This window comes from Patella vulgata, chromosome 7 (assembly GCF_932274485.2).
Source record: "Patella vulgata chromosome 7, xgPatVulg1.2, whole genome shotgun sequence".
Taxonomy (NCBI): Eukaryota; Metazoa; Mollusca; class Gastropoda; family Patellidae; genus Patella; species Patella vulgata.
In genome coordinates, this window is record NC_065885.2 from 65,689,634 (window position 1) to 65,716,334 (window position 26,701).

Genomic DNA, 26,701 nt, shown 5'->3' on the forward strand with positions numbered 1-26,701 from the left:
TAGTAGATATTTATTAACATGACAAGAAGCAACTCTCGATGCCATCGGATGGTTCCGATTTTAAGTAGATTAGATCGGTTGGTCATGTAATGATTTTATTTAAAAATGGAGAAGCTAGGCTAAGACTCGAATGGCCAGTACGGCGGTTACGATCAATGCATACATCGCTCAAAATATTTGGTTCCTTACGATATTCGTGCATTTCAAACCGTAACCTCATGGATTATGACCCCTGATTGTACGAAAAATGTGGGAGTATCTTGCATGGCAACCACTTGTTTCTGTCAGCACTAGATATATGACGAATTTATAGAGAGAGAGAGAGGGGGGGGGGTAACCATATCATAGATCATTTCGGGACTATCATATGGTTCAGTTTTTATTTAGATGTTGGGGTCTTTAGCAGTGGAAAAATCCGAAGAAAACCCACGACGTTGGACAGGTGACCCTACTCTTTGAAACATACAATCGGGAGCAGTGCAAGAAGTGAAAGACACATTATTACCAAAAACATGTTGTATAAAGTGATAGGAAACCTATCCCATTTTCCATATTTTTCGTGATTTGGGGTAAATCTCAAGCTGTCGGTTATCAGATTCACCTTATATATGGGGTCATTTATTAAGTTGGGTAGTTTAACTAATGGTGGGATCTACAAATGAATCAGAGGAAGAATGTGGGGGATATGATGGATACACCTAGTGTGTCTGCATATTTTAATCTCGTGACAAGATATGTATATTTCTACAAATGTAATCTTGAAATCATTTCTAGATATTTCGAAACAGCCCAATTAGCATATCATTAAAGGGGCATTACGGAAGATTAGATAAAGAGCTGACAGTTTGCACTATAATAGTTAAAAACTAGATAATGTAAAGGGAATATGCTGAACATTTCAGTCAAATTGCTCCACTCTGAACAGAGCTATTAGCAATTGAATTTTAGGCCTAGTCTTGATCATCATTACCATAAAAAACATAGTCTCGACTATCCATTTTTGCATTTAGTCATCAATGAGAATTGAGCAGAAAATATGATTCAAATCCAGTGAAAATCGAGATGGCATCGAGAGTTGATTAATGTCTGCTTAAGTTAAATAATGTCTAATTAATAGTTTCTATAACATTTTAGGCCTAAAGAAAGACCTGCGATAGGCAGATTTAGCTCTTGCATAATGCCTGTTTAAGTGAAGCTGTGGTATTTTGAACTAGAATAGTTTTTATATTGTTGTGTCTAGGAAAGTAAAAACTACTTATGTCCAAAGAAACACCCTGTTGATGTTGAATACATAACATTTTATCTAGTGTAGCTCTGGTTGGTTTCTGTTCTGACAGTCTAAATTCAATATCAATTTCTACCCAAGATAAGATTATAAATAATAAAAATAATATTATAAAACAAATCTCTGACCAGCTATAATATCTGTCAAGCTTTCAAGATTCAAATTAAATACAGGTTATATCCACTCATATTCTCAGAGTTTATACAATATAAATTAAGCTCATTTACTCGGACTTGTGCAAGTTGAACTAACAGCTCTTGCAATAAGAACTCAAGAACTCACATAATTTGAACTCGGAACTCTTGTAATTTGAACCCAGAGATTACATAAGTTCAACTTGAAGATTATATAATTTAGAATAGTGCATACAATTTGAACTCGGAGCTCATACAATTTGAACTAAGAATTCATACAATTTGAACTTGGAGCTCATATAATTTAAAATAGTGCATACAATTTCAATTCGACGGTCAAATAAATTGAACTCATAGTTTGTAGAATTTGAACTCAAGGAGCTTTTACTATAATTTGAACTTTGCACTCATAGAATTTAATAAGAATTTAGAATCACATTGTATTATCCTTTAGAAAACAATTTCAGCTGCCAAGGGATTGAATAACATCATGTATATTTGCATTATGTATAGTTGCATTATGTATAGTTGCATTATGTATAGTTGCATTATGTATAATTTCATTATGTAAAATTTCATTATGTATAATTGCATTGTTTGAATGACATTTAGTAATTGGAACATAATCAAATAACATACTATTTATGGGTAACAATTACTATGGTTTATTTCACTGCCATGTTTCAACAAGATTTCATAAGTCATTATCGAGCATATAACGATTTGTGAAATCTTGTTGAAACGTCGCAGTGAAATAAACCATAGTAATCGTTGTCCATAAATAGTGTGTTATTGGATGTATAATTGCATTTATGTATATTTGCATTATGTATAATTGCATTTGTGTATATTTGCATTATGTATAATTGTATTATGTATATTTGAGCATGTTGTTTTCGGTTACCGAATCACGAATATTGTTTGTTATCTTGCCACGTAATCCACACGACTTTTATTTGAACAACATTTACACCAAGGTTCTTGAAACAATGTTTCCACATCTTCTAGTTGTCTCCCCTTAGTTTCAGGTAAAACACAGGTAAAGAAGACCAGAGCCACTAAACAAATACCAACAAATAACCAATATGTACCTGTAAATATACAATATACCAATATGTACCTGTAAACAATCCAACATGTAACCATTATGTACCTGTAAATATACCAGCATGTAACCATTATGTACCTGTAAATATACCAATATGTATCTAAAAATATACAATATACCAAATATACAATATACCAATATGTACCTGTAAATAAAATACATATTACTACACAATCACCAGGATTGCAAAATCTGGAAGATTATTCTTGGAGGATGCTGGCATTAAAACCTGAGACAGTCTGGTCGAGGTCAGTACCCTACTAGATAGGCTCTCAAGCCGGGTCAGTACCCAATCGAAATTAGTGCCAAAATATGCAGGTATTATGTGAAGGTCTTGATAAGATGTACTGAGTTAAAGCGAGATCAAGTCTTCTATTCAATATAGGTTCTAATCTACTTTCTAACAGATAAGCTAAATGATTCAAATAGCTTCAGCATACTTTAGAAATTGCTATAAATAGACTACATCAAACAGACAATGGACTGATGTATATAAAAATTACTTACCATATTTGGTTAGTGTTTCTGTTAATGTTAGGAATGTCATGGAAACTAGTAAATTACTGAGCCAGTTCGTTGCGGACGAAAAAGAATTGCCTGTACTTCGTGCCCATAATGGATATATTTCAGAATTATACGTCCATGGCATTGGTCCCATACCTAAACAAAATAATTACATGTATTACGTTAACCCTTTAACACCAGGTACATGTAAATATTGACTTCCCCAGTTAACCCTTTTAAGTTTCCTCAAAAACAGATAAAAATTGTTACCTTTAGAGGGTCCACAACTCTGGTATTGCATACTTTTACACTGTTTGCGCATAAGGAGCAACCATTTTGTCTGTCAGTTTTAGTCAGATTTTCATGAAATTCAAACTCATTAGGGTGTAACAGTGATATATGTAAACGATTTTTAAAACTGGATACAATTTGTGACCTCTAAATTTTTTCAAACAATCAGGGGCGATAATCCAGGAAGTTATGGTCTGATATGCAGACTTAAAACTATATTTTAAGTTTCATCAAAATCAGATCAAAATTGTGACCTTGATATTACATACGTGTGCTTTAACACTATTTGCGTCAATTTTGTCGAGCAGATTCAGTCCGATTTTCAAGAAATTCAAACTCAACCATCCTTATGGTGTAATAGTGATATATTCGAATGTTTTGTTTTAAATTGGATAAAATTGTAACCTCCAGAAACACCATAAGCCAAAAACAAGATTTTTCGCACAATCAGGGGCCATAATCCAGGAAGCTGTTGTCGATATGCACGGATATAGAAAGGCTCTGAGACCTTTGTGTTGTAAACTTACATTTCAAGTTTCTTCAAAATCGGATAAAAATTGTGACCTCTAAGATTTTTCATACAATCAGGGGTCATAATCCATGATGTTACGGTCCAATAAATGCCAATAGCGAAAGGAACCAAGATCCTTGGGAGATATACCTATATTTCAACTTTCGTCAAAATCGGATGAAAATTGTGAACTGCAGTGTCCACAAACAAATTGTGGATGGAGAGAGAGAAATGGGGTTTAACGTCCACTCAACACAAACTAGGTCATTTCGGGACTAACATATATTTTAATTTTATTTCAATAATTCGCTTGCTCGTAGGGGTCTTTAGCAGTGGGAGGAAACCGGAGGACCCGGAGAAAACCCACGAGGTTGGACAGGTGACCCTACTCCTTGTTACGTACAACCGGGCACTCGAAACCACACCAGTCGACTCAATGACAGACTTTATGATACAGCGCGCGCACGCTAACCATAGAGCCATCCAACCCCCCAATTGTGGAAGGACGGAATAGGGGCAACGACAATATACATGTGGGAATATAAAAGAACAGTTGACCATACTCTCTCTCTCTCTATATATATATGGATCTACTGTTGATCCCGTTATGCTCTTATATCACAACAAACTTTAATTCTTACCTGGGGCAAAACACATCAAATATAACACTAGACCTAGAAGTATGATCCACGAGTAAGATGTAGGACAGTATTCATACGCCCAGACCAAATCACCGGGTAAATCTGTGTTATTACATCGCCCGTAGATGGAATGTGTGTTATCTGTTGATCTTGTTGATAAACAGGATCCGTTTGTACGTCCTTCACCAGATTCCGTAAAACAAAAACCACAACTTGTATCTTCTATACAGTTCTCACAATAACTACAATCATAATCCAATTACAATAACAATAATCAAATTACAATAACAATAATCAAATTACAACAATATAAATCAAATTACAATAATCATAATCCAATTTCAATAATATAAATCAAATTACAATATCCACAATCAAATTACAACATCCACAATCAAATTAAAATAATCATCAAATTACCAAATTACAATAACCATAGTTAAATTAAAATAACCATAGTCAAATTACAATAACCATAGTCAAATTATGATAATCATAGTCAAAATCAAATTACAATAATCATCATCAAAATGAAATGAAATGGGGTTTAACGTACTACTTTTCTACACAGACTGGGCTAATGAAGACAGACTTTTGTCATTCAGTGTGCTATGAGGGACATTTTGCCATTTTAAGAGACAGGGTCTCACTGGTCAGGTCATGAATCCTGATGTGGTGTGAGCAGACTGGATCTCACTGGTCATGGAAGTAGGATTAGCAGTATGGATCGAATGGAAGTACAGGGTCATGTGTACAAATTGTGGCAGTGCACATGAAAGATCCCATGGCGAGAGAGAGAGAGAGAGGGAGAAATGGGGTTTAACGTCCACTCGACACAAACTAGGTCATTTCGGGACTAACATATCTTTTATTTTTATTTCAATAATTCGCTTGCGCATAGCGGTCTTTAGCAGTGGGAGGGAACCGGAGGACCCGGAGAAAACCCACGAAGTTGGACAGGCGGCCCTACTCCTTGTCACATACAACTGGGGAATCGAAACCATGCCAGTTGACTCAATGACAGACCTTATGATACAGCATGCACGTGCTAACCATTCGGCCATCAAACCCCCAGCCTATACGCTGCTGTCTGAGCAAAATTTCCTGCCTTGTATATATTGCACTGTAGAAATTCAAAATGTATGTTAATCTCAAAATTACTGAGGGCAGTATCCACTCGACCTCTGTTAAACAGAAAAGATCCCAAAGTCGACTGGAATTCAAAGATAAGTAAGTAAAGCAGAACAGCAGTTATCTAAGCAAAATTTTCTGTCTTGTTAACAGACTAACAGACTAATTAATCACTCAACACTTCTCTAGAAACTAAACAGTTATAAACCAACACTCATTATCTAATCTAGACAGACCCTTTAAACTACACAACAGTAGAAACCCAATGGTTTTCTATCATTCTCAACAGATTTGAATGGTTTTTTAACAATAGTTTGAAATTAAACATTAAATACAGAAATGAAATGAAATGAAATGGGGTTTAACGTCCTACTGTTCTGCTCCTAACCTGGGCTAATGAAGACAGGCATACGCCATACAGTGTGCTATGAGGGAAATTTTGAACGGACAGCGGCACTACGGCCTACTCTTATATCGAATTCCAACTGCCAAGGGATCTTTTACGTGCACGCCAATGTGTACACGGGACCTCGGTTTTTCGTCCCATCCGAACGACTAGACAGCTTTCCTTGTCAGCCCCTCTGTCCTGCATCACTGACAAGGGAGAACCACGCCGGTGATGCAGGACGGAGGGGCTGACAAGGAATACCGAAACTCCTGCTAAAATAACACAACTATATGATACCCAAGTTGTAGTGGATTGACCATAAACTCACCTGTATCTAGTACATGAAGAGTTATCTCCAATCATAAACTCACCTGTATCGAGTACATGAAGAGTTATCTCCAATCATAAACTCACCTGTATCGAGTACATGAAGAGTTATCTCCAATCATAAACTCACCTGTATCGAGTGCATGAAGAGTTATCTCCAATCATAAACTCACCTGTACCGAATACATGAAGAGTTATCTCCAATCATAACCTCACCTGTATCGAGTGCATGAAGAGTTATCTCCAATCATTTCATATTGACTGACATGTGGTGAATTAATGGCTGCTAGTTGAAATCCAACAGCTAATACAATACAGCTGATTATAACCCCTAAAATATAAACAATTTAAACCCTAAAATACAAACAACTTAACCCCTAAAATATAAACAATATAACCCCTAAAATATAAACAATATAACCCGTTAAATATTAACAAGACCATGCCTTCAACCCTACAATATAAAAAATTTAACCGCTAAAATATGAACAATATAACTTAGTGTAAAAAATAATCCCCTCTAGACAGTTTACTTTTAATTCTAGATATTACCCTGCCAAATGACTATTGTCAATTTACAGAAACACAACTGGCTGCTCAGCTAGTTTTCATCAATGTTTTAGCTTAATCTATATCACCAGAAAATATTACATTTCGTACAAAAGGAAAATCAAAAAAGAAGCATTTCAAATACTTTCAGTTTAATTCACTGAAGTTACAGATAGAGTAGAAAATATTTACCTAACAAACTTGTAAGAATGAGTGGTCTTCTACCAAATCTATCCACAGCCCAAACACCCACTAACGTAAAGATAAAATTTATACTAGATGTAACCGCTGACAACCAGATAGCCTCGTGTTCATTTGATATGCCCGCCATTTTAATTATAGATGCACTGTAATACCTGAAAAACACATTTATACATTCCTTCATATTTATTTATTATTATTATTATTATTATTATTAAACATTTATATAGCGCTAGTTTCACCAACGGTGTTCAGAAGCGCTTTACAAAACAATGAGTACAATCATATACCAGTAAAATAAAAAATAAAAACAACTAAAAGACTACAAAAAGATGCAATATAATACAATAATATATATCTAAGTAAAAGCTTTTTTGAATAAGTAAGTTTTAAGAGCACATTTAAAAGATTGTACCGAGGGGCAGGAACGAATATCAGTATCAGAACCAGATGGTTTTAAATTATTCCACAGGTTTGGGGTAAAAAATAAAAAGGATCTTTCACCATATGTAACCATTCTAGCAGATCTTGGCTTGAGACGATAGATGTCATTTGAACTACGGAGACTACGAGCATTTGTTTGTTTTTCAATTAAATGACATAAATAAGATGGGGCACTTTAGGTCACAAGGTCTGTCAACGAGTCAGGTGGCATGGCTTTGATTGCCAGGTTGTACGTGACAACGAGTATGGTAGCATGTAGTCCAACCTCTTGGGTTTTGTCCGGGTCCTCCAGTTTCCTCCGGAGGTTGGATGGTTGAATGGTTAGCTTGTGTGCGTTGTTATATCATAAGGTCTGTCATTGAGTCAACTAATGTGGTTTCGATTTCCAGGTTGTACGTGAGAAGGAGTAGGGTCGTCTGTCCAATAATCTCGTGGGTTTTCCTCCTGCTACTAAAGACCCCTATGCACAAGCAAATTATTGAAATATGTTCGACCTGAAATCACGTAGTTTGTGTCTGGTGAAGGTTCAACCCTATTTCTACCTCTTTGTTTATTGATTAAAGATGCATTATGGGAGATTCGGTAACAAGTTGGTAGTTCTCACTATAAATAATAGTTAAAAACTAGAAAATGTAAAAGCAATTTGCTGAAAATTTCATTCAAATTGATCCACTATGAACCAAGAACTAGGCGATTGAAATTTCCGCCTAGCCTCGATCATCATTACTAAAGTCAGTACGATAAACAGCATAGTCTCGATTATCCATTTAATCATTTAATCGAGAAGGAAAGTTATGCAGTAAATCATCGGCTTACAATTCACTAAAGATCGCAGGCTAGCGCTGCCATCTAGAGTTGATTATGGCCTGGATAGGTTAATTAATGTCTAATTAATAATTTAGATAACATTTCGGGCCTAAAGAAAGACCTGAAATAGGCAGATTTAGCTCTTGCATAATGTATGTTTAATACTAGCCATTAGCAAAATCAGATTTTCATTAATTAGGCAGCTAACTAAGCATGTACCATGGACTAGTAAGCAATGGAATAGAAAGAGTTAAACATACATTATGCAAATTAATGTTATTATGTTTATCAGTGAGAGTGGTATTGTCACTTTAAAACACATGTCTGTTCATTCTCAAAGTAAATTTAAACATACATTATGTAAGTGCTAAATCTGACTATTGCAGGACTTTCTTTAGGCCTGAAATGTTATCCAAATTATTAATTAGACTTTTATTAACATGAAAAGAACCGGAACCTAATGAACTCTCAATACCATCTTATCTGTCCGATTTTCATTGGATTAGTATCCGATCTGCTGTTCAACGTCTGTTGATGATTAAACTCGAAAATGGATAATCAAGACTTTGTTAATTATTTTGACAGTGAGTGACAGTGCTAAAATTGACAATGGAGGCTACAAAGATTTCAAAATAAGGTTTTCGCGGCTTAGAGTGAAGCAATTTGACTGATATCTTCAGCATATTCCCTTAGTTTTTAACTATTATAGTGAGAACTCCCATAAATCCCCTTTAAAAAAGTGACCTACGTCTTGTTTTAGGTGTCAACATGTTAAAGATGAATTAAGGACTGCACCACACACAAATAAATTACAAGACAAATGTATGTTATATTAGCAATGTATCTTTAACAGAGAGAATTTCATATTTTCTAAAAAAGTCAAAACATAATTATTTGTATGTCTATTACTCAATAGGTTATCAACTCACTATTGTACGATCATAGCAGGGACGTCACTAACTTTTCAAGTAACAGGAAATTTTGCTAAAGTAAGGGGCAGCAAATGTTTAGGGCCTCAGGCCTGAATCTGCAGGCAAACCGAAGGGTGGGGAGTGTGTTATGGCGTTAAGTGCATTTCGGGTCAATATTTTAAATGACAGAAAGGTTTTTTTAAAACATTTTGTGAAAATATACATAAAAAATCTATCCAAAAAAACCATTAATAATCGAAATAAGTGCTTTTCAGTCATATCTGAGTATGGTCTTAAGATAAGCCTTATTATAGAATTGCACGTCTACAAATTTTAAAACTGAAATCTGTGAATATTAGTTTAGGCTTTGCTAAAACTTATAAAATCGTAACAATTTGAAAAATATATACACTATTTTTAATCTTCATGATACCAGATAAAAGACAGGCTGCATTTATTCGGAATTAGCAAATTTTAGTCTGCAAAACCGATAAATCCCGTTTTCTAATTATGGGTGTAATCGCGTGAATGGAAATCCCTGGAAACGTGACATCCGAGTGCCTCCCACATAAACAGTAATAGAGTTTATATTTCTATAACTTTTGAGTCCGACTATTTTCGTATATTGAGATCGATATCAAAGCATTATAATACAACCGGTAGTAATATATTTAAACGAAAAAGTAATCTAAAATCTCAGATTGAAAGTCAGCTAAATTTCAGTCGATCACTCAATGCCAATGGCTTTCGATTTCACGCTCAAGTCACGTAGCGTGAAACGTTTTCTGTTCATGGGAGAACTGTCAAAATCGTATAGACGTTTACTACTAGATATGAGGAAAAATGACAGTAAGGGAAAGGACCTTGTACAGGTAGTACAGGTCTCTATTTTATTAGGTACGCTCATGTACCTATTGATTACAATATACTTATAAGAATCATGAGGTTGATTTATAAAACGGAAGTAAGGGGGTTACCTCCCTTTTTGAAAGTAAAACTAGCATTGGCATAATTATGAACATTTACCGTGAGAAATAGCCTTCCGTGCGGGAGATGGGGAGAAAGGTCGTACATCTTTGAGTATCACGGAAAAAACTGGTTAGTTGATACGTCTGTGTGCTTTGCGTTAGGGAATTAAATTAGTTTCAATTAATATAATGCCAAATTATTTTATTAAAATTAAATTGCTGATCTTTTTTAGCTGAAAAGTAGCCGGAAATTGGCCTAATGTAAACGGCGAAATTTGCCGGTTGCCGGCTTCTAATGACATCCATGGATCATAGGCATTATTTCCCACACTTAAAAATCATTGACACAGGAAATAATAACACAATTACCTCCCTTGTTTTCGTATTCCCCTCATGGAATAGCTATCTTCAAACATTTGAATTTGAAGTTGAAAATGATATTTTTGCCAATTTCTTAACTGGCAATAGTGAATTATAGGATTAATAGGATTATTCTTTAACAAGGTAGGACTGTTTATAGATACCATCTATTTTAAGGCTTTATTCTAATAAATTTTAAAAATATACCTTAAAAATATGAAATTGTAACTTTAACAGATAAAGGATTAAGAAAATCATATTCCCATCAGGATTATTTCGGCAGATATCTTTTTGAATCCGAATAATACACAAGATTTAATTTGTTGAACTTACATGACCGTATTGATACCACTTAGTTGTTGGAAGAGCTGAAGACCACACCCAACCACTAATGCTTTCCTCATATTGGAATTTTTTAACATTCTAATAATTGTCAGACCTCCCCCTGAAAAACACAGAAACAGAATAACACTACATGAAAATGAACAGAAGTTAAAGTTGAATCATTTTATTCAAAGTGGGTTGGATGACCAAATGGTTAGCAAGTAGGCACTGGATCATAAGGTTTGTCATTGAGTCAACTGGCGTGGTTTCGATTCCCTGGTTGTACATGACAAGGAGTAGGGTCTCTTGCCCAACCTCTCAGGTTTTCTCTAGGTCGTTTGGTTTCCTCCCTCAGCTAAAGACCCCTACGCACAAGCGAATTATTAAAATAAAATTGAACCATGTGTTAGTCCCGAAATTACCTATAGTTTATGTCTAGTGGATGATAAACCCCATTTATAACTCTCTCTCTCTTTTTAAGTGATGTGTTCGTATCTGAGAATTATTTGTTTTTCACATCCTTATCAGGGAATTATTCTGAATTTCTTAATACCTCGTCAAACAATCTCAAAAAGTTCACCTTAAAAATCTAAAAAAAAACGATCCAGAGACCGAAATCGTTATTCCTCTCCTGATATTACCATAATTTATCCAGGAAATTATAAATGGTTGTGATTTTATAATCCTTTAGTGGCATTTAGCAATTGGAAACATAACAAAACTATACAGTTATATGGGACAACAATCACTGGTTTATTATACACAAGCACGACGTTTCGATAAGTATTCTCTTATCGTTATGAAGCACAATGACATTTAGTAAACTTGAGGGTCTATATATATGTACAATGCGAAACCATTCTTATTACTAATCATTAGAAGAGTTCAACCAATTAACAGACATATTTAACATCAAAGACCTGAAAAGCACCTTGTGATGACAAGGATATAGTTGTACATGAACCTTAAAACCACCCTGATATTGAAAAAGAAAAATGATTAGGGGGAAACTATACATTAAACAAGCAGTATATAACAGATAGAGCTTATAAACACACGGTCTTGTAAATAAAACCACATTCACAAAATGTTATGAAAACAAAGCATAATAGCACTAAGATAACACAATAAACTGATTTTACCAGAAATTGCCTTGGCCCTCCGTTCTTCTTCACAGATAGTTTTAATATCGTCTAATTCTTGGTCAATATTTCTCGTATTGCGGATGGCTATTAAAACGTCACGGGCATCCACTTCTTTATTTTTGCTGACCAACCATCGAGGGCTCTCAGGTAAAAATATAAAACCTATACACTGTATCAATGCCGGGATCGCGGCAAGTCCTAACATATACCTGAAAAAATAAAAAAAAACAATTCAATATTAAATGCTGACATTCAGGAGTAAAAAAAATAAATTTATTTTGAAAAAATGAAATGAATGGGGTTTAACGTCCTACTCTGAACTGGGCTAATGAAGACGGGGTTACGCCATACGGTGTGCTATGGGGGAAATTTTGCCTCGACAGCGGCACTATGACCTACTGTCAAGGGATCTTTTACGTGCACGCCAATGTGTACACGGGACCTTGGTTTTTCGACCCATCCCAATGACTAGACAGCTGTCCTTGTCAGGCCCTCCAACCTGCATCACTGACAGGGGGGAACCACACCGGAAAATCTGGATGAACTTTCTCGGCCAATGCAGGGATCGAACACCTGATCTCCAAGCTAGCGAGCCAGCATCTTACCCACTTAGCCACTGTGACCCCGCAATTTATTTTGAAAGCTGACTGACTGACAAACATGGTTAACCAATGAAAGATTACACAACAGCCTCTTAATAACTCCAATGGTGTAAGGGTGTGGTTAATTAAAGATACATTATGGGAGACAAGATAAAGAGATGGCGGTTCTCGCTATAATAGTTAAAAACTAGATAGTGTAAAGGCAATTTGCTGAAAATTTCAGTCAAATTGATCCACTATGAGCCGAGAAAGAAGCGGGTGAAATTTTTGCATAGTCTTGGTCATCATTACTAAAATCATTAATATAAACAGCATAGTCTCGATTATCCACTTTTTTTTATTTAATTATCAACGGCCGTTAGCGGCATATAGGAATCTAATCCAGCCAACATCGAAGGCTAGCCTTGACATCGAGAGTTTATTATGGTCTGAATAAGTTAATTAATGTCTAATTGATAATTTAGATAACATTTCAGGCCTAAAGAAAGACTTGTAATAAGCAGATTTTGCTCTTGCATAATGTACCAGCGGCTGCCAGGCAGGATACGCCCACATTTTCGAGAGATGGATAGAGAACAAGCTAACAAGAAAGTGATTTTTCCTACAATCAAGGGCCATAATTCAAGGGCCAATTTTTGGCCGATTTTCACGAAATTCGAACTCAGTCATCCTTAGGGTGTAACGGTGATATAATAGAATGGTTTTTTAAATCGGATAAAAATTATGACTTCTATAGGGTCCACAAGCTAAAAACGTGATTTTTCGTACAATCAGGGGCCATAATTCAGGAAGTTACGGTCCGATATGCACGAATATTGAAAGGAACCGAGATCTTTGGGTTATAAACTTACATTTCAAGTTTCAACAAAATCGGATAAAAATTGTGACCCCTATAGGGTCCACAACCTTGATATACCATATTCTTACGCTATTTGTGAACGAACGACGGCCATTTTGTCTGTCAATTTTGGGCCGATTTTGACGAAATTCGAACTCGGTCATCCTCAGGGTGTAACGGTGACATAATAGAACGTTTTTTTAAATCGGATAAAAATTATGACTTCTATAGGGTCCACAAGCTAAAAATGTGATTTTTCGTACAATCAGGGGCCATAATTCAGGAAGTTACGGTCCGATATGCACGAATATCGACAGGAACCGAGATCTTTGGGTTATAAACTTACATTTCAAGTTTCAACAAAATCGGATAAAAATTGTGACCCCTATAGGGTCCACAACCTTGATATACCATATTCTTACGCTATTTGGGAACAAATGGCGGCCATTTTGTCGGTCAATTTTGGGCCGATTTTCACGAAATTCGATTCCAGTCATCCTTAGGGTGTAACGGTGACATAATAGAATGTTTTTTTAAATCGGATAAAAATTATGACTTCTGACAGGGGCGACGGCATAATACGTCCACATGAAAATGTGGGCGTATAATAATATGTTTAATACAATGAAATGATATGAAGTTCAACATCCTACAGTTTTGCTCCAAATGCAAATGAAATGAAATGAACTTTTAACGTCCTACTGTTCTGCTCCAACTGGGCTATTCAAGATCTGTCTGTGTGAAATTTTGCACGGACAGCAGTGATACGGTCTGCTCTTATATCGAATTCCAACCGACAAGGGATCATTAACTCAAGAAAGGAAAGTTGTGGAACCCCATTTCATTTTCGAAATTCTTTTTCTGATTGGGTGGAGGGTGGCGTTCAAATGGTTTAACATGTGCATGTTAGGTCACAAGGTCTGCTATTGAGTCGGAGGGGGAGGGGAGGGGGTCAATAACCTGCTTGTACGTGACAACGATTAGAGTTGCCTGTCCAGCTTTGTTTCTTTTCTTTTGTTCCTCAGATTTCCTCCAACAGCTAAAGAAACCTATGTGCCATTGAATTATTGAAATTAAAATCTGAACCATATCGAAGACGAGTGGACTTAAACCTCATTTCTGTCTTTGTGTTGACCTTGACCTACCTCCACCCATCGTCCATATAACTAAAGGCACCATCTATAACGCTGGCTATAAACTGACCTCCTGTTATAAACAATACATTTAACGTCACCATTTTACCTCGGATATGACATGGGGCACACTCTGCTATATACACTGGTACTGTCATAGAAGCCAACCCTAAAAATATACCACACAAAAATTAACACTGTAAACAATAAACAAAAACAGAGAAAGGCGCATACTGGCGTCTTCAGGAGTGGGGGAACACCGAAATGACAATAATTCTGATACAAGAAACTGGAGGACCCGGAGAAAACCCTCGAGGTTGGATAGGCGACCCTACTTCTTGTCACCAACAGGCTGGGAATCAATGAGAGCATAGTTCTGTCGAGACAAAATTAGCCCTTTTCGCAAAATTGACTAGCAGATTCAAAACTTAATCAGCAGTTTTTCAGTTTCAAAATGGAAGACTACATGTATTATTACATGATTCGTTCATAGCCAATGTGAAACAACGTGGCAAAAATATTTTACATGATTTTTAAAACCGCTGAAGTGAAATATGCAACGTTAATTGCGTTCAATATTTGTTATCGGCCGTCCGGTGCCTGTATCACGCATACACATACTTATATGAGAGAGAGAGAAATGGGGTTTAACATCCACTCGACACAAACTAGGTTATTTTGGGACTATTATATGGTTCAATTTTATAGCCATAATTCGCTTGCGCGTTGGGGTCTTTAGCAGTGGGAGGAAACCGGAGGACCCGGAGAAAACCCATGAGGTTGCACAGGCAACCCTACTCCTTGTCATGTACAACCCATACTTATATGACTAGAGTTGAAAGAATTTCACTTAAATAAAAGCAGGACGCTATAGGCTACCCCATTTCATTTGGTTCAGTAACAAAAAATACATGTAACACTCATTAACAGTCTCATTTCTGACTGTCAACGTGAGGCCCTGACATATTGTCTAGTTGTTCTGATGGTATAGGGGAGGGTTGGATGGACGATTGGGCTAATATGTGTGCTTTAGGTCATAAGGTCTGTCATTAAGTCAACTGGCATGGTTTCAATGTAATTTACAGAAATTGTTGAAATTCAACAGACTTTATACTTATTTACGGATTTAAATAATGCATATAAATTTCATACAGATCGGATGATAACTGATGGCTTTTAAGTGTTCACAAGGTTCATCAAAGTAAATCAAGGGCTATAACTCTAGAAGTAATTGAAAGAAATTGCTGAAATTCATTAGGCTTCTGCGTTTCACTAATTCAAATAATGCATATAAATGTCATACATAGAGGATGATAACTTGCGTCATTCGATCATTCACAAGGTTCACAAGAGAAACAAGGGCCATAACTCTAGAATAATTATTGAAAATTGTTGAAATTCAAAAGGCTTCTTCGTTTCACTGGTTTAAATGATGCATATAAATTTAATACAGATCGGATGATAATTTTTGTCATTCGAGCACTCAACAAAGTGAAACAATATCCATACCTATAGAAGAATTAACAGAAATTATTGAAATCAAATAGGATTCTTCATCTGACTGATGTAAACAACATATATCAAAACAATCAGATGATAAATGTAGTCTATAGAGTGTTCACAAGAAATTGTGGACAATGAACATACAGATCGATGTACAGTGTATGTACAGATGGAAGCGACGGCAATATACGACCATATTTCCATGTGGGCATGTAAAACATATAACTACACCATAAAGTCACTCAGATATGACTGAGAAAACACTTATTTGGAGTACCGTATTAAAGTCCTTTGGGTAGCATTTCACAAAATATTTCAACAAAAATATTTCTGTCATTCATTCAAATTATCAACTCGAAACCCAAAAAGAATTTCCATTTGTTGTACGCAGCAAAAACGAGTGCACAGTGTAAAAAGTGCTAAAGACTTTGAGCATTAGCCTATGATCAATATAAACTAAATGAAGTTATTTGATGAAAAAAAAAATCTCCTGGATTCTCCAGTTTTTTTCAATGCTTGTCTCGTTTTTTCATACCTGGGGGTTGACATGTCTGGTTGTAATGTAAACAATAGTGGTATCTAAGATAACAATAATGTCTATTTGATACAGGTAAATATATTTTTAATACAATTTGTTTTATCGTACAGGTTAAGTGTTATCATGAATCTATTCAATCAAGGTGAAATATTTGAAACAATGACCTAATTTTGTTTTATTTTGTGTTACGGAATTCGTGAATCTATTCAATCAAGGTGAAATATATTTAAAATACAGCTACCTAATTCTTAAACATACATGTACATGATGCAAGAGCTAAATCTGCCTATTGCAGGTCTTTCTTTTTCTTTAGGCCTGAACGTTATCTCAATTATTAATTAGACATTAATTAACTTAATCAACTCTCAATGCCATCTTATGTGTCCGATTTTAATTGGTTAGAATCTGATCTGCTGTTCAACACTCATGATGAATAAACACAAGAATCGATAATCGAGACTTTGTTTTTTATAGTACCAAATTTAGTAATGATGATAGAGGGTAGGCCTAAAATTCAATCGCTAAATTCTCGGTTCATAGTGGATCAATTTGACTGATATTTTCAGCAAATTCCCTTTACATTATCTAGTTTTTAACTATTATAGTGATAACTGGCAGCTCTTTACCTAATCTCCCATAATGTATCTTTGAAAAAGTGACCTACATCTTGTTTTAGGTGTCAACATGTTAAAGCGAGAATTTCATATTTTCTAAGAAAGTCAAAATATAATTATTTCTATGTCTTTTGCTCAATAGGTTGTCAACTCACTATTATACGATCATAGGTATCATTCTCACACTTAAAAATCATTCACCCCGAAAATAATAACACAATTACCTCCTATCAATAGCTATCTTCAAACGTTTGAATTTGAAATTCCCGTCTTCATTTTAGCCCAGTTTGGAGCAGAACAGTAGGATGTTAAACCCCATTTCATCTCATTTCATTTGAATTTGAAGTTGAAAATGATATTTTTGCCAATTTCTCAACTGGCAATAGTGAATTATAGGATTAATAGGATTATTCTTTAACAAGGTAGGACTGTTTATAGATACCATCTATTTTAAGGCTTTATTTTAATACATTTTAAAAATATAACTTAAAAATATAACTTAAAAATATAACTTAAAAATATGAAATTATCGCTTTAAAGATGCATTATTAGTAAGTGCAGGGCGACTGCACCACACACAAAAACAATTTTCGATCCCTGCATTGGCCGAGAAACTTCATTCAGATTTTCCGGCGTGGTTTCCCCTTGTGAGTGATGCAGGATGGAGGGCCTGACAAGGACAGCTGTCTAGTCGTTCGGATGGGACGAAAAACCGAGGTCCAGTGTACACATTGGCATGCACGTAAAAGATCCCTTGGCAGTTGGAATTCGATATAAGAGTAGGCCGTTGCGCCGCTGCCCGGGCAAAATTTCCCTCATTAGCCCAGGTTAGGAGCAGAACTGTAGGACGTTAAACTCCATTTCATTTCATTTCATTTCACAAAAACAATTACACAAGACAAACCTATGGACAGGACACAATAAACAGATACCACAACCAACAAACGTACATATCTGATCAAGTGAATGAATCCGGGAGCTAGCCGTAAGAGTTCATTGAGCTACAGTCCCAGGCCTTTTAGGGAAACAGATTTCACTCAAAATGAAAAATGAAATGAAATGAAATGGGGTTTAACGTCCTACTGTTTTGCTCCGAACTGGGCTAATGAAGACGGGCATACGCCATACAGTGTGCTATGAGAGAAATTTTGCTCGGACAGCGGCACTACGGCCTACTCTTATATCGAATTCCAACTGTCAAGGGATCTTTTACGTGTACGCCAATGTGTACACGGGACCTCGGTTTTTCGTCTCATCCGAATGACTAGACAGCTGTCCTTGTCAGGCCCTTCGTCCTGCATCACTGACAAGGGGAAACCACGCCGGAAAATCTGCACTCAAAATGAAAAATGAACTAACAATAAGGGAATATTTACCAAACGCTGTAAGAGCTAAATCTGCCTATTGCATGTCTTTATTGTAGCCTCAAACATTATATAAATTATTAATAAGACATTTATTAACATGACAAGCCCACAATCAACTTTCTGGGCCATCCGCATTTAATAGTTTAACGATAAAATAGTTACACTCCCGACGTGCAAGCAAATTGTTGAAATAAAATTAAACCATATGTTAGTCCCGAGATGACCTAGTTTGTGCCGAGTGGATGTTAAACCCTCTCTGTCTCTCACTTTAAGGTTGATTATATAATAACTAAGATAAAAGGGTACAGTGAGATATATACTGACCTTGAGATATTTAGACATAACTCCATTGGCCCTTTTACCAAACATTAATGTGCTAATAACATAATTAATCAATGTCTTCAATTCAGGGTGGGGGCGGGCTAATTAATTCGGGGGGTTGGGGTTCTAATTAATTTTGATGGGTTGGAGTTGTATCATAAGGTCTGTCATTCAGTCAACTGGCATGGTTTCGATTCTCTGGTTGTACGTGACAAGGAGTAGGGGCACCTGTCCAACCTTGTGGGTTTTCTCTGGGTTCTTTGGTTTCCTCCCACTGCTAAAGACCCCTACATGCAAGCGAATCATTGAAATATAATGAACTATATGTTAGTCTTGAAATGACCAAGTTTGTGTTGAGTGGACGTTAAATCCAATCTCTCTCTTATCCATATCAAGAACTTAATCAATTACCTACATGTACTTCTGGCTCAGTGAGTAAGAAACTAACCCTGTATTTGATCCCTGTTTGGATAGAGAAAATTCATCAGGGTTTTCCGACAGGGTTCCTCCTTGTCAGTGATGCAGGGCAGAGGCAAGGGACAATGTATAGTCATTCAGATGACACAAAAAAATTTGGCATGCAAGTAAACCAACCGTTGATAGTTGGAATTCAATTTTAGAGTATGTCATTTCGCCAGCGTCCGGGCAAAATTTCATTCAGATGATATGAAAAACCTTGGCGTGCAAGTAAAACAACCGTTGACAGTTGGAATTCGATTTAAGTGTATATCAATGTGCCGCTGTCTGGGCAATATTCCCCTCACAGCACACTGTATGGCATACGCCCAGTCAATGCCGAAAAGTAGGATGTCAAACCCCATTTCATTTTCTAGAACAACCCATAATAATAATAACAAGCCAACAGTGAGGCTAATGTCCCACGCCGAGTTCCCCAAATAAATAGATGACACATGTTAATTAATCGCACATCTATTTTTTTCAAAAGTATCGAGCAATCAAACTGATTATCAACTATACACTAAGTCTCACCACTCTCTATCAGATAGAATCAAAGTTATATGTTAATCATTGAACTCAGTCAAGACAAACATCTACATCAAGTTTAAAAATTCTAGCTCAATTAGAAGCAGAGTTGTTATGTTCCAAAGTCTTGACCAATCAAAATGCTTATTGCTCCTTAGCCTAAGCAGACAATTCTCATCATCGAACTTAGTCAAGGTATTGATGTAATGAAACTATACACCAAGTTTCATCACTCTCACTTAATTAGAACTAAAGTTATCGTGTCCCAAAGCATCAACCAATCAAATTGCTTATCTCTACTTACCATAAGCAGAAAATGCTCATCTTCACACTCTATCAAGGCATTGACCTAATAAACACCTACACCAAGTTTGAACATTTTAGCTCAATTAGAAGGAGAGTTATTGTGTTCCAAAGTCTCGGCCAATCAAATTGCTTATCGCTCTGCTTACCCTGAGCAGAAAATGCTCATTATCGAACTTAGTCAAGGTATTGATGTAATGAAACTATAGACCAAGTTTCATCACTCTCACTTAATTAGAACTAAAGTTATCGTGTCCCAAAGGATCAACCAATCAAATTGCTTATCTCTGCTTACCCTAAGCAGAAAATGCTCATCTTCGAACTCCATCAAGGCATTGACCTAATAAACACCTACACCAAGTTTGAACATTCTAGGTCAATTAGAAGGAGAGTTATTGTGTCCCAAAAAGTGTGACAGACAGACAGACGGACAGACAGACAGACAGACGAACCCATTTTAATAGCTTATTCAATTACCTATTCCTAGTCCTAGAACAGCCCGACCAGATACCAACATCTCCACATTCTGAGCGGCTCCAAGAATAACTGCACCCACCGCAAATACTAAACTCGCTAAAACTGTGGTAGCTTTACGCCCAAATTTATCATTTAAAAATCCACCGAAAAGAGCACCAATAAAGGCTCCAGCTATCGCTATGCTCACAATAATCTCCTGCCATAACGACGATAATTCAAAACGCTTTCTCAATAACAACATGGCACCGGAAATAACGCCAGTATCATATCCAAATAAAAATCCACCAATGGCCGAAAAGAATGCCAATATCCACACAAAAGATGAGGACGTCAGTTTGCCTGTTTTGTTCACACTAATCTTCTCTTCTGACTTACAGTTAACGGTTTTATCCGCGGCGTCCATGTTCTCGCCCGGCTCCTTCAATATGCTATACTGATAATCTGAGCTCTCCATTTCTTCTGGGTCGGATGTTTGGGTTGCTATGAGACGATCATATTCCTCTCTACTTGACAGCTCCATTCACAGTTGAATTAATCACCTCCATTCACCTTTGACCCTGTCATTCAGAATGACCTTTGAACCTTGTCATTCAATGATAGTGTATATCATCTTAAAGGGGGGAAGTAGGTTTAACTGAAAAATAAAAATGAATAATTTTTTTTAGACAATTTACTTTCATAATTTCATTTTTACATGACAGATTAAAGGGATCACAGCTGATTTAAATCAGTGCTTGAGAGATCTTTACAGTTATATTGGTCAGTCGTGTCAGTGCAATCAGATTAAAATACAGATCTATATTTCGTTTCGTTTTTTATACTTTTGATGGCCTACACTACATGAAGATCTGACCGGTTGTAGTGATAGGTCGCTTCAGAGGTCATACGAGCGGCTTTTGACTCTATAAGGTCAATGCATATCAACTCTTCCAGATCCTTGTGTAGTAAAGACGAGTAAAACAAAATTTTGAAATATAAAAAAATGAATCGAAATAAGATCTGTGTTTGAATCAGATTGATTATCAGTGGCTCAGTGATAAATCCATAATTTAATTTACAGTATTGTATATAATTTTTTCTGATCATTTTTATGTTAAACATACATTATGCAAGAGCTAAAAAATCTGCCTATTGCAGGTCTTTCTTTAGGCCTGAAATGTTATCTAAATTATCAATTAGACATTATTTAACTTATCCAGGCCATAATCAACTCTCGATGGCAATCGGATTTCTCCGATATTAAATAGATTAGAACAGTTCAGCCATATTTTGATTTAAGCTGAAAATGGAGGAGCGAAACTTAATTTGCTCGCAATAGAGTAATTTGAATGAAATTTTCAAATTACTCATTTTACATTATCTATTTTCGAACTATTATAGCAAGAATGGCTAGCTCTTTATTTAAATCTTACATAATGTATCTTTAAAGTAGCTAAGTCTCCAATCATTTTTATGTTCATATCAATAATTCTTAAATTGTATAAATTTAAAACTCCTTTTCGATTTTAATAATCTATTATTGTACAGAAATAAATTTATAAATCCTGTAACGTCACCACCATTGTGTATATAAAGGTGCCAAAGCAATAGGATATATACGATAAGTATTGAGTTCATGCAGTTTACAATTTGCCGGTTATCTCCCATTAATGAACATATTATTGTTATATTTTCAGGGTCAGGTTCGATTAAATAATGCTGTAAACATGTCACAGACTGGTATTCCCAGAAGAAATGGTATTTATCATCATATAGAGAGTGTTCTGATTCCTGAGAGTATCAGAGAAATTATTCCTAAAGCCTAACTTATGTAGCCCTACAACGTGGTAAAACTGACCGCGACTCAAAATCGGCAACTGGTTTACGATCAAGTGGAACTGATCTGTCATGACTATGAGGGCAACTTGAGCGCTCTTACGAATGGTGTAAGTCGGACGTCAACCAGTCACTGTCCAGTCATCTCCAGTCATCTCTTGAGTTGCACATGTTCTACTCCTACGACTGCAGACAACTAGTTATCCCTAGTCGCAAGCGACATGAGCGCACCTACGAGTGGCTTAAGTCAACACTTCGTTGACGTAGCCTATAAGATTCGGTTATTTAATCACGTGGTACCCGGGGGGCGGTAACAACCACAGGGGACAAGTGGAATGAGGGTTATCACATGTCAGTCATGTGATCAGTTGTGGCTCTGATTCATCAACTGACGCCGGACAACATGAGCGCTATTACGACTATGATCAACTGGTTGCTCGTTTTTGCGTCCAGTCCTGGATAAATTCAGTCGTAGCAATATAAGCTGTCAGTTGCAGTTAATCGCTGTCAGTTTTATCACGTCGTAGGGCGACATAAGCTAGGCTCAAGAAATGTGATATAAAATCCTACCAAGTAGTTAATGTAAGTTTAAACAGTATAATTGATAAACAAAAACTTTATGATTTATGAGGATTAAAAAATCCCTGCTTTACTTTAACATAAGTCTGTTGTACTGCTGTTGAGCGGAGATTTTTAAATATTTGATTTAATATTTGTTGGTTATTTCTGTGTGGTTTGTCGTTTTCGTGGGTTTATCTGATTGGTTTTGTTTTGTGTGTAATGGGGTCCTCCTGCACTTACTATTATAAACACGATCATTTTATATTACAATTATCGCTAATTATCGTTACCAAGCACAATGTAGACTTGGTCGATCATGACAGTTCATTTATTCACTTATTAATATAAAATGGGGCTCTAAAGCTTCATGCCAATGACACTGTCACAGACTGTTGGTTAAAAAAAATTCATACTGGAACCGGATGCATTGGGCAAAACAGGCATTGTGCATGTCAACATGGAGTTATTTCCCCTGTATTAAATCTCGTACAAAGAAGCGAGATTACGCGTCTAATCTATGACGTCACACATGTGTGACGTCAATTAAATAATTCTAACACTTTTTTGTTATTTTTTTTAAACAAAAGTAATAGGTAATTTATCTAATACTCATACAATTTAGCTCTAAATTAAAGGAGTTAAATCGCTAATATCTGGGGCCTAGAAATTGACACAAATGGGTCGCAATGCATATAATAATGTAATATGAATGTATATAAACTGATTTACGTTCAATCGTTTCCGTTTATACTCTGATTTTAAATCAGTTATATTCGTCTAAATATGCCAGAAGTTTCAATCGAATGGCGGGGGGTTGGATGGCTGAATGGTTAGCATGCGTGCGCTGTATCATAAAGTCTGTCATTGAGTCGACTGGCGAAGTTTCGAATCCCCGGTTGTACGTGACAAGGAGTAGGGTCGCCTGTCCAACCTTGTGGGTTTTCTCCGGGTCCTCCGATTTCCTCCCACTGCTAAAGACCCCTACGCGCAAGCAAATTATTGAAATAAAAAATGAACCATATGTTAGTCCCGAAATGACCTAGTTTGTGTCGAGTGGACGTTAAACCCCATTTCTCTCTTTCTCTCTCAATCGAATGGCAACCTCTAATGTATTCCTGTCTATACCGATAGTAAGCTATTTATTACGCATGCTCTCCAGATAAGAATATGACGTCACCATTTGGCATGACGTGTGGAATATGTCTAGCCACTTTCTTCGAGTCCGTTGTTACAAATGGCGCTGAAAAGCATTATGGTACACGATTCGGTTAAAATTGGTAAGATGATTTTTTTGTCTTAAATATTGGATATCAGAAGCCCATCTTTTCCCTGGTAAGATTAAAAACAGAAACAATTTAATGTAAATCAGTTTATATACATTCAGATTACATTATGATATGCGTTGTGACCCATTTCTTGTCAATATCTAGATCCGAAATATTAGCGATTTAGCTCCTTTAAATTGACAAATGATTTCTGTTTTCAATGTCAAAGACTTAGGATGATATTGAGTTCTTAGCTACTAAAATTAAAAACAATTTGGGAAAACAAAGAAATTATTTAACATTTTTCTGCATCACTTGCTGAGAAACTTAATTATGAAGGTTTTAAATTTGACAACAACCAGCTTCGTTCTACTCATTAATCATTAACTATATTTGATAACATTTTCACCATTTACAAGAATTTTAATTTTGTAACCCTGGCCTTTATACTATATTGGATTATTAATTATTATTATTCACTGTAATGGGCATGGCTAGAAGTAGGCTACTACTACTACTACTACTACTATACTAGAACTAGTAGAAGCAAGTTGGCAGCAATCTTCTTACAATGACAGCAGTAGAGATCTTTCTGAAGTCAATTTTGGGTATCGTTCACAAATTGTGAGCTATGTAAGAGAACTTGTCTGACTGGACAGTTAATTTCTAAATTACCATAGAACTGGTGACGCAAACATCAATAAGCTTTTATCTCCCAGTCTTTCATATTCCTTACCACTAGAGTGTTCTCCCCTGATCGATTTTCGCAAACAAACGGACACAGATCACTAAAGATTTCCCCATTGACTCCAATGTTAATTCTCGTATCTTAGACCGGCTCTAACTTTTTCCCAAATTTTCGTTGGGTAGAACGCTTTCTACCACAGATGGAGCAACATGTGGCAACCACTAGCCCAAAAGCACGTATGAGGTTCTTCATGAAAAACTTGAGATACACAAGCTGGAAGTAGAGACAAGTAAACATGCAATTTCAGGCCCTACATTTCAACCTAACCAACCTCTCAACTCCTGTATCCTTTCGCATCAAAATTATGAATATTCACCAAAACCTGGCAGAAAATGTATTTTCAAACCCTTTTCCTCGATTCTACACCAAAAAGTCAACAAAAATCGCCATGCAAAAGGGGGAAAAAGGAAAAGGGAGAGGAAGACTAAAAATAGCTTTGGCTTTTGTTTCGTGGGTGACGGCGTAGGAATATTTGGTGATCTGTGTCCAAACGGTTAAATCTATTTGTTAAGGCCAGCTCTATTTTTGTCAAGATCGCTGAGACGTAAATAAGGTTAGGGCACGTGATTGTTGGAGAGATTTTATGTTAGGGTTAGTGTAAGTGTTGAGCGCAGATTACCCTCCTCGGACAGATTACTCCCGCGCATGCGCGAATCTCCGTCTAATTTCCGATGAGTAATCTGCGCGCGCGAAGTGAACTTTGTCCGGACTAATGGATTACCGCGATGATAATCCGCCTAATCTTACTCGGTATTCACTATGGATCAGTGCGTTAGTATTAGTCATTTTAATGATTACATTTTAATGAATTTTGTGACCGTCAGTTTTATGGTCGAGTTGTGAACCTACATACGGGTCTCTAAGACTTCGTTACTAAAGTAACTACGATCGGTCAAACTATTATTACACTAAATACAGCAAATATTTTTGACATTCGGTCACGTGGTCAGCACCGATTATGAGATACTGCTGACTAGAATTAAAAATCTTATTTTCTAAGCACACACGCTAATTATGCAGTGATTTTGAAAATTATTTCACTACAAAGACCACAGGAGGCAGGTCATATATAATATAATATATAGTTGCGTCTGACACACTACAATATCTCTAAAAACATCGTGGGGTAATCAGCGCAAAGTTGGCAATCTGCGCGCCAGCTTCATAAGCGCGGGGTCCAATCTGCGCGCGCGGAGTGCAATCTGCGCAGGATGTCAGCGCAGATTGCAATCTGCGCGAGGGGTGAAGATTGCGCCTAACATAAGCATTGGGGCTATGTCCAGGATTAGGGTTAAAGGAGCTAAATCGGTAATATTTTGGAGCTAGATATTGGCACAAATGCGTCGCAACTCATATTATAATATAATAGGAATTTATATAAACTGTTTTACATTCAATCGTTTCTGTTTTACTGTGAATTGTCATCAGTTATGTTCGGCGATATACGCCAGAAGTCTCAACCGAAAGTCAGTTTCTAGCGTCTGGTTATTCCAGTCAACATCGATAGTATTTATTGTGCATGCTCTACAAATAAGAATATGGCATTACCGTTTGATATGACATGTGGATGTCTAGCCTCATTCTTTGAGCACCTTGTTACAAA

General features: G+C 36.3%; 1 protein-coding gene across 4 annotated transcripts; it reads right to left on the reverse strand.

The window, feature by feature from the left end:
• Positions 1–2,130: 2,130 nt before the first annotated feature.
• On the reverse strand, positions 2,131–25,094 carry LOC126826752 (proton myo-inositol cotransporter). Of its 4 annotated transcripts, none has more exons than XM_050555833.2 (10): positions 25,026–25,094; positions 20,710–21,343; positions 14,615–14,771; positions 12,027–12,238; positions 10,894–11,005; positions 7,062–7,225; positions 6,537–6,651; positions 4,475–4,716; positions 3,035–3,187; positions 2,131–2,510 (listed from the first exon to the last, which is right to left on the reverse strand). In XM_050555833.2, the coding sequence occupies exons 2-10, from the start codon at positions 21,227–21,229 to the stop codon at positions 2,344–2,346; spliced, it is 1,842 nt and encodes a 613-aa protein (XP_050411790.1). In that variant the 5' UTR covers positions 21,230–21,343; positions 25,026–25,094; the 3' UTR covers positions 2,131–2,343. The 4 variants fall into 4 exon arrangements, with proteins under 4 accessions (XP_050411790.1, XP_050411789.1, XP_050411791.1 ...); XM_050555832.2 differs by having other exon boundaries at positions 24,921–25,059; XM_050555834.1 differs by having other exon boundaries at positions 2,490–2,605; positions 24,921–25,059.
• Between the last annotated feature and the right edge of the window lie 1,607 nt (positions 25,095–26,701).

Excerpts from the sequence above, each read along its gene's own strand:
- LOC126826752 (XM_050555833.2), bottom strand. The coding sequence starts at position 21,229 with ATGGAGCTGTCAAGTAGAGAGGAATATGATCGTCTCATAGCAACCCAA. Across the intron at positions 12,239-14,614 it reads TATATGGACGATGGGTGGAG|GTATATGTTAGGACTTGCCG; the intron begins GTAGGTCAAGGT and ends TTATTTTTTCAG. Across the intron at positions 7,226-10,893 it reads AGTGGTATCAATACGGTCAT|GTATTACAGTGCATCTATAA; the intron begins GTAAGTTCAACA and ends TGTGTTTTTCAG.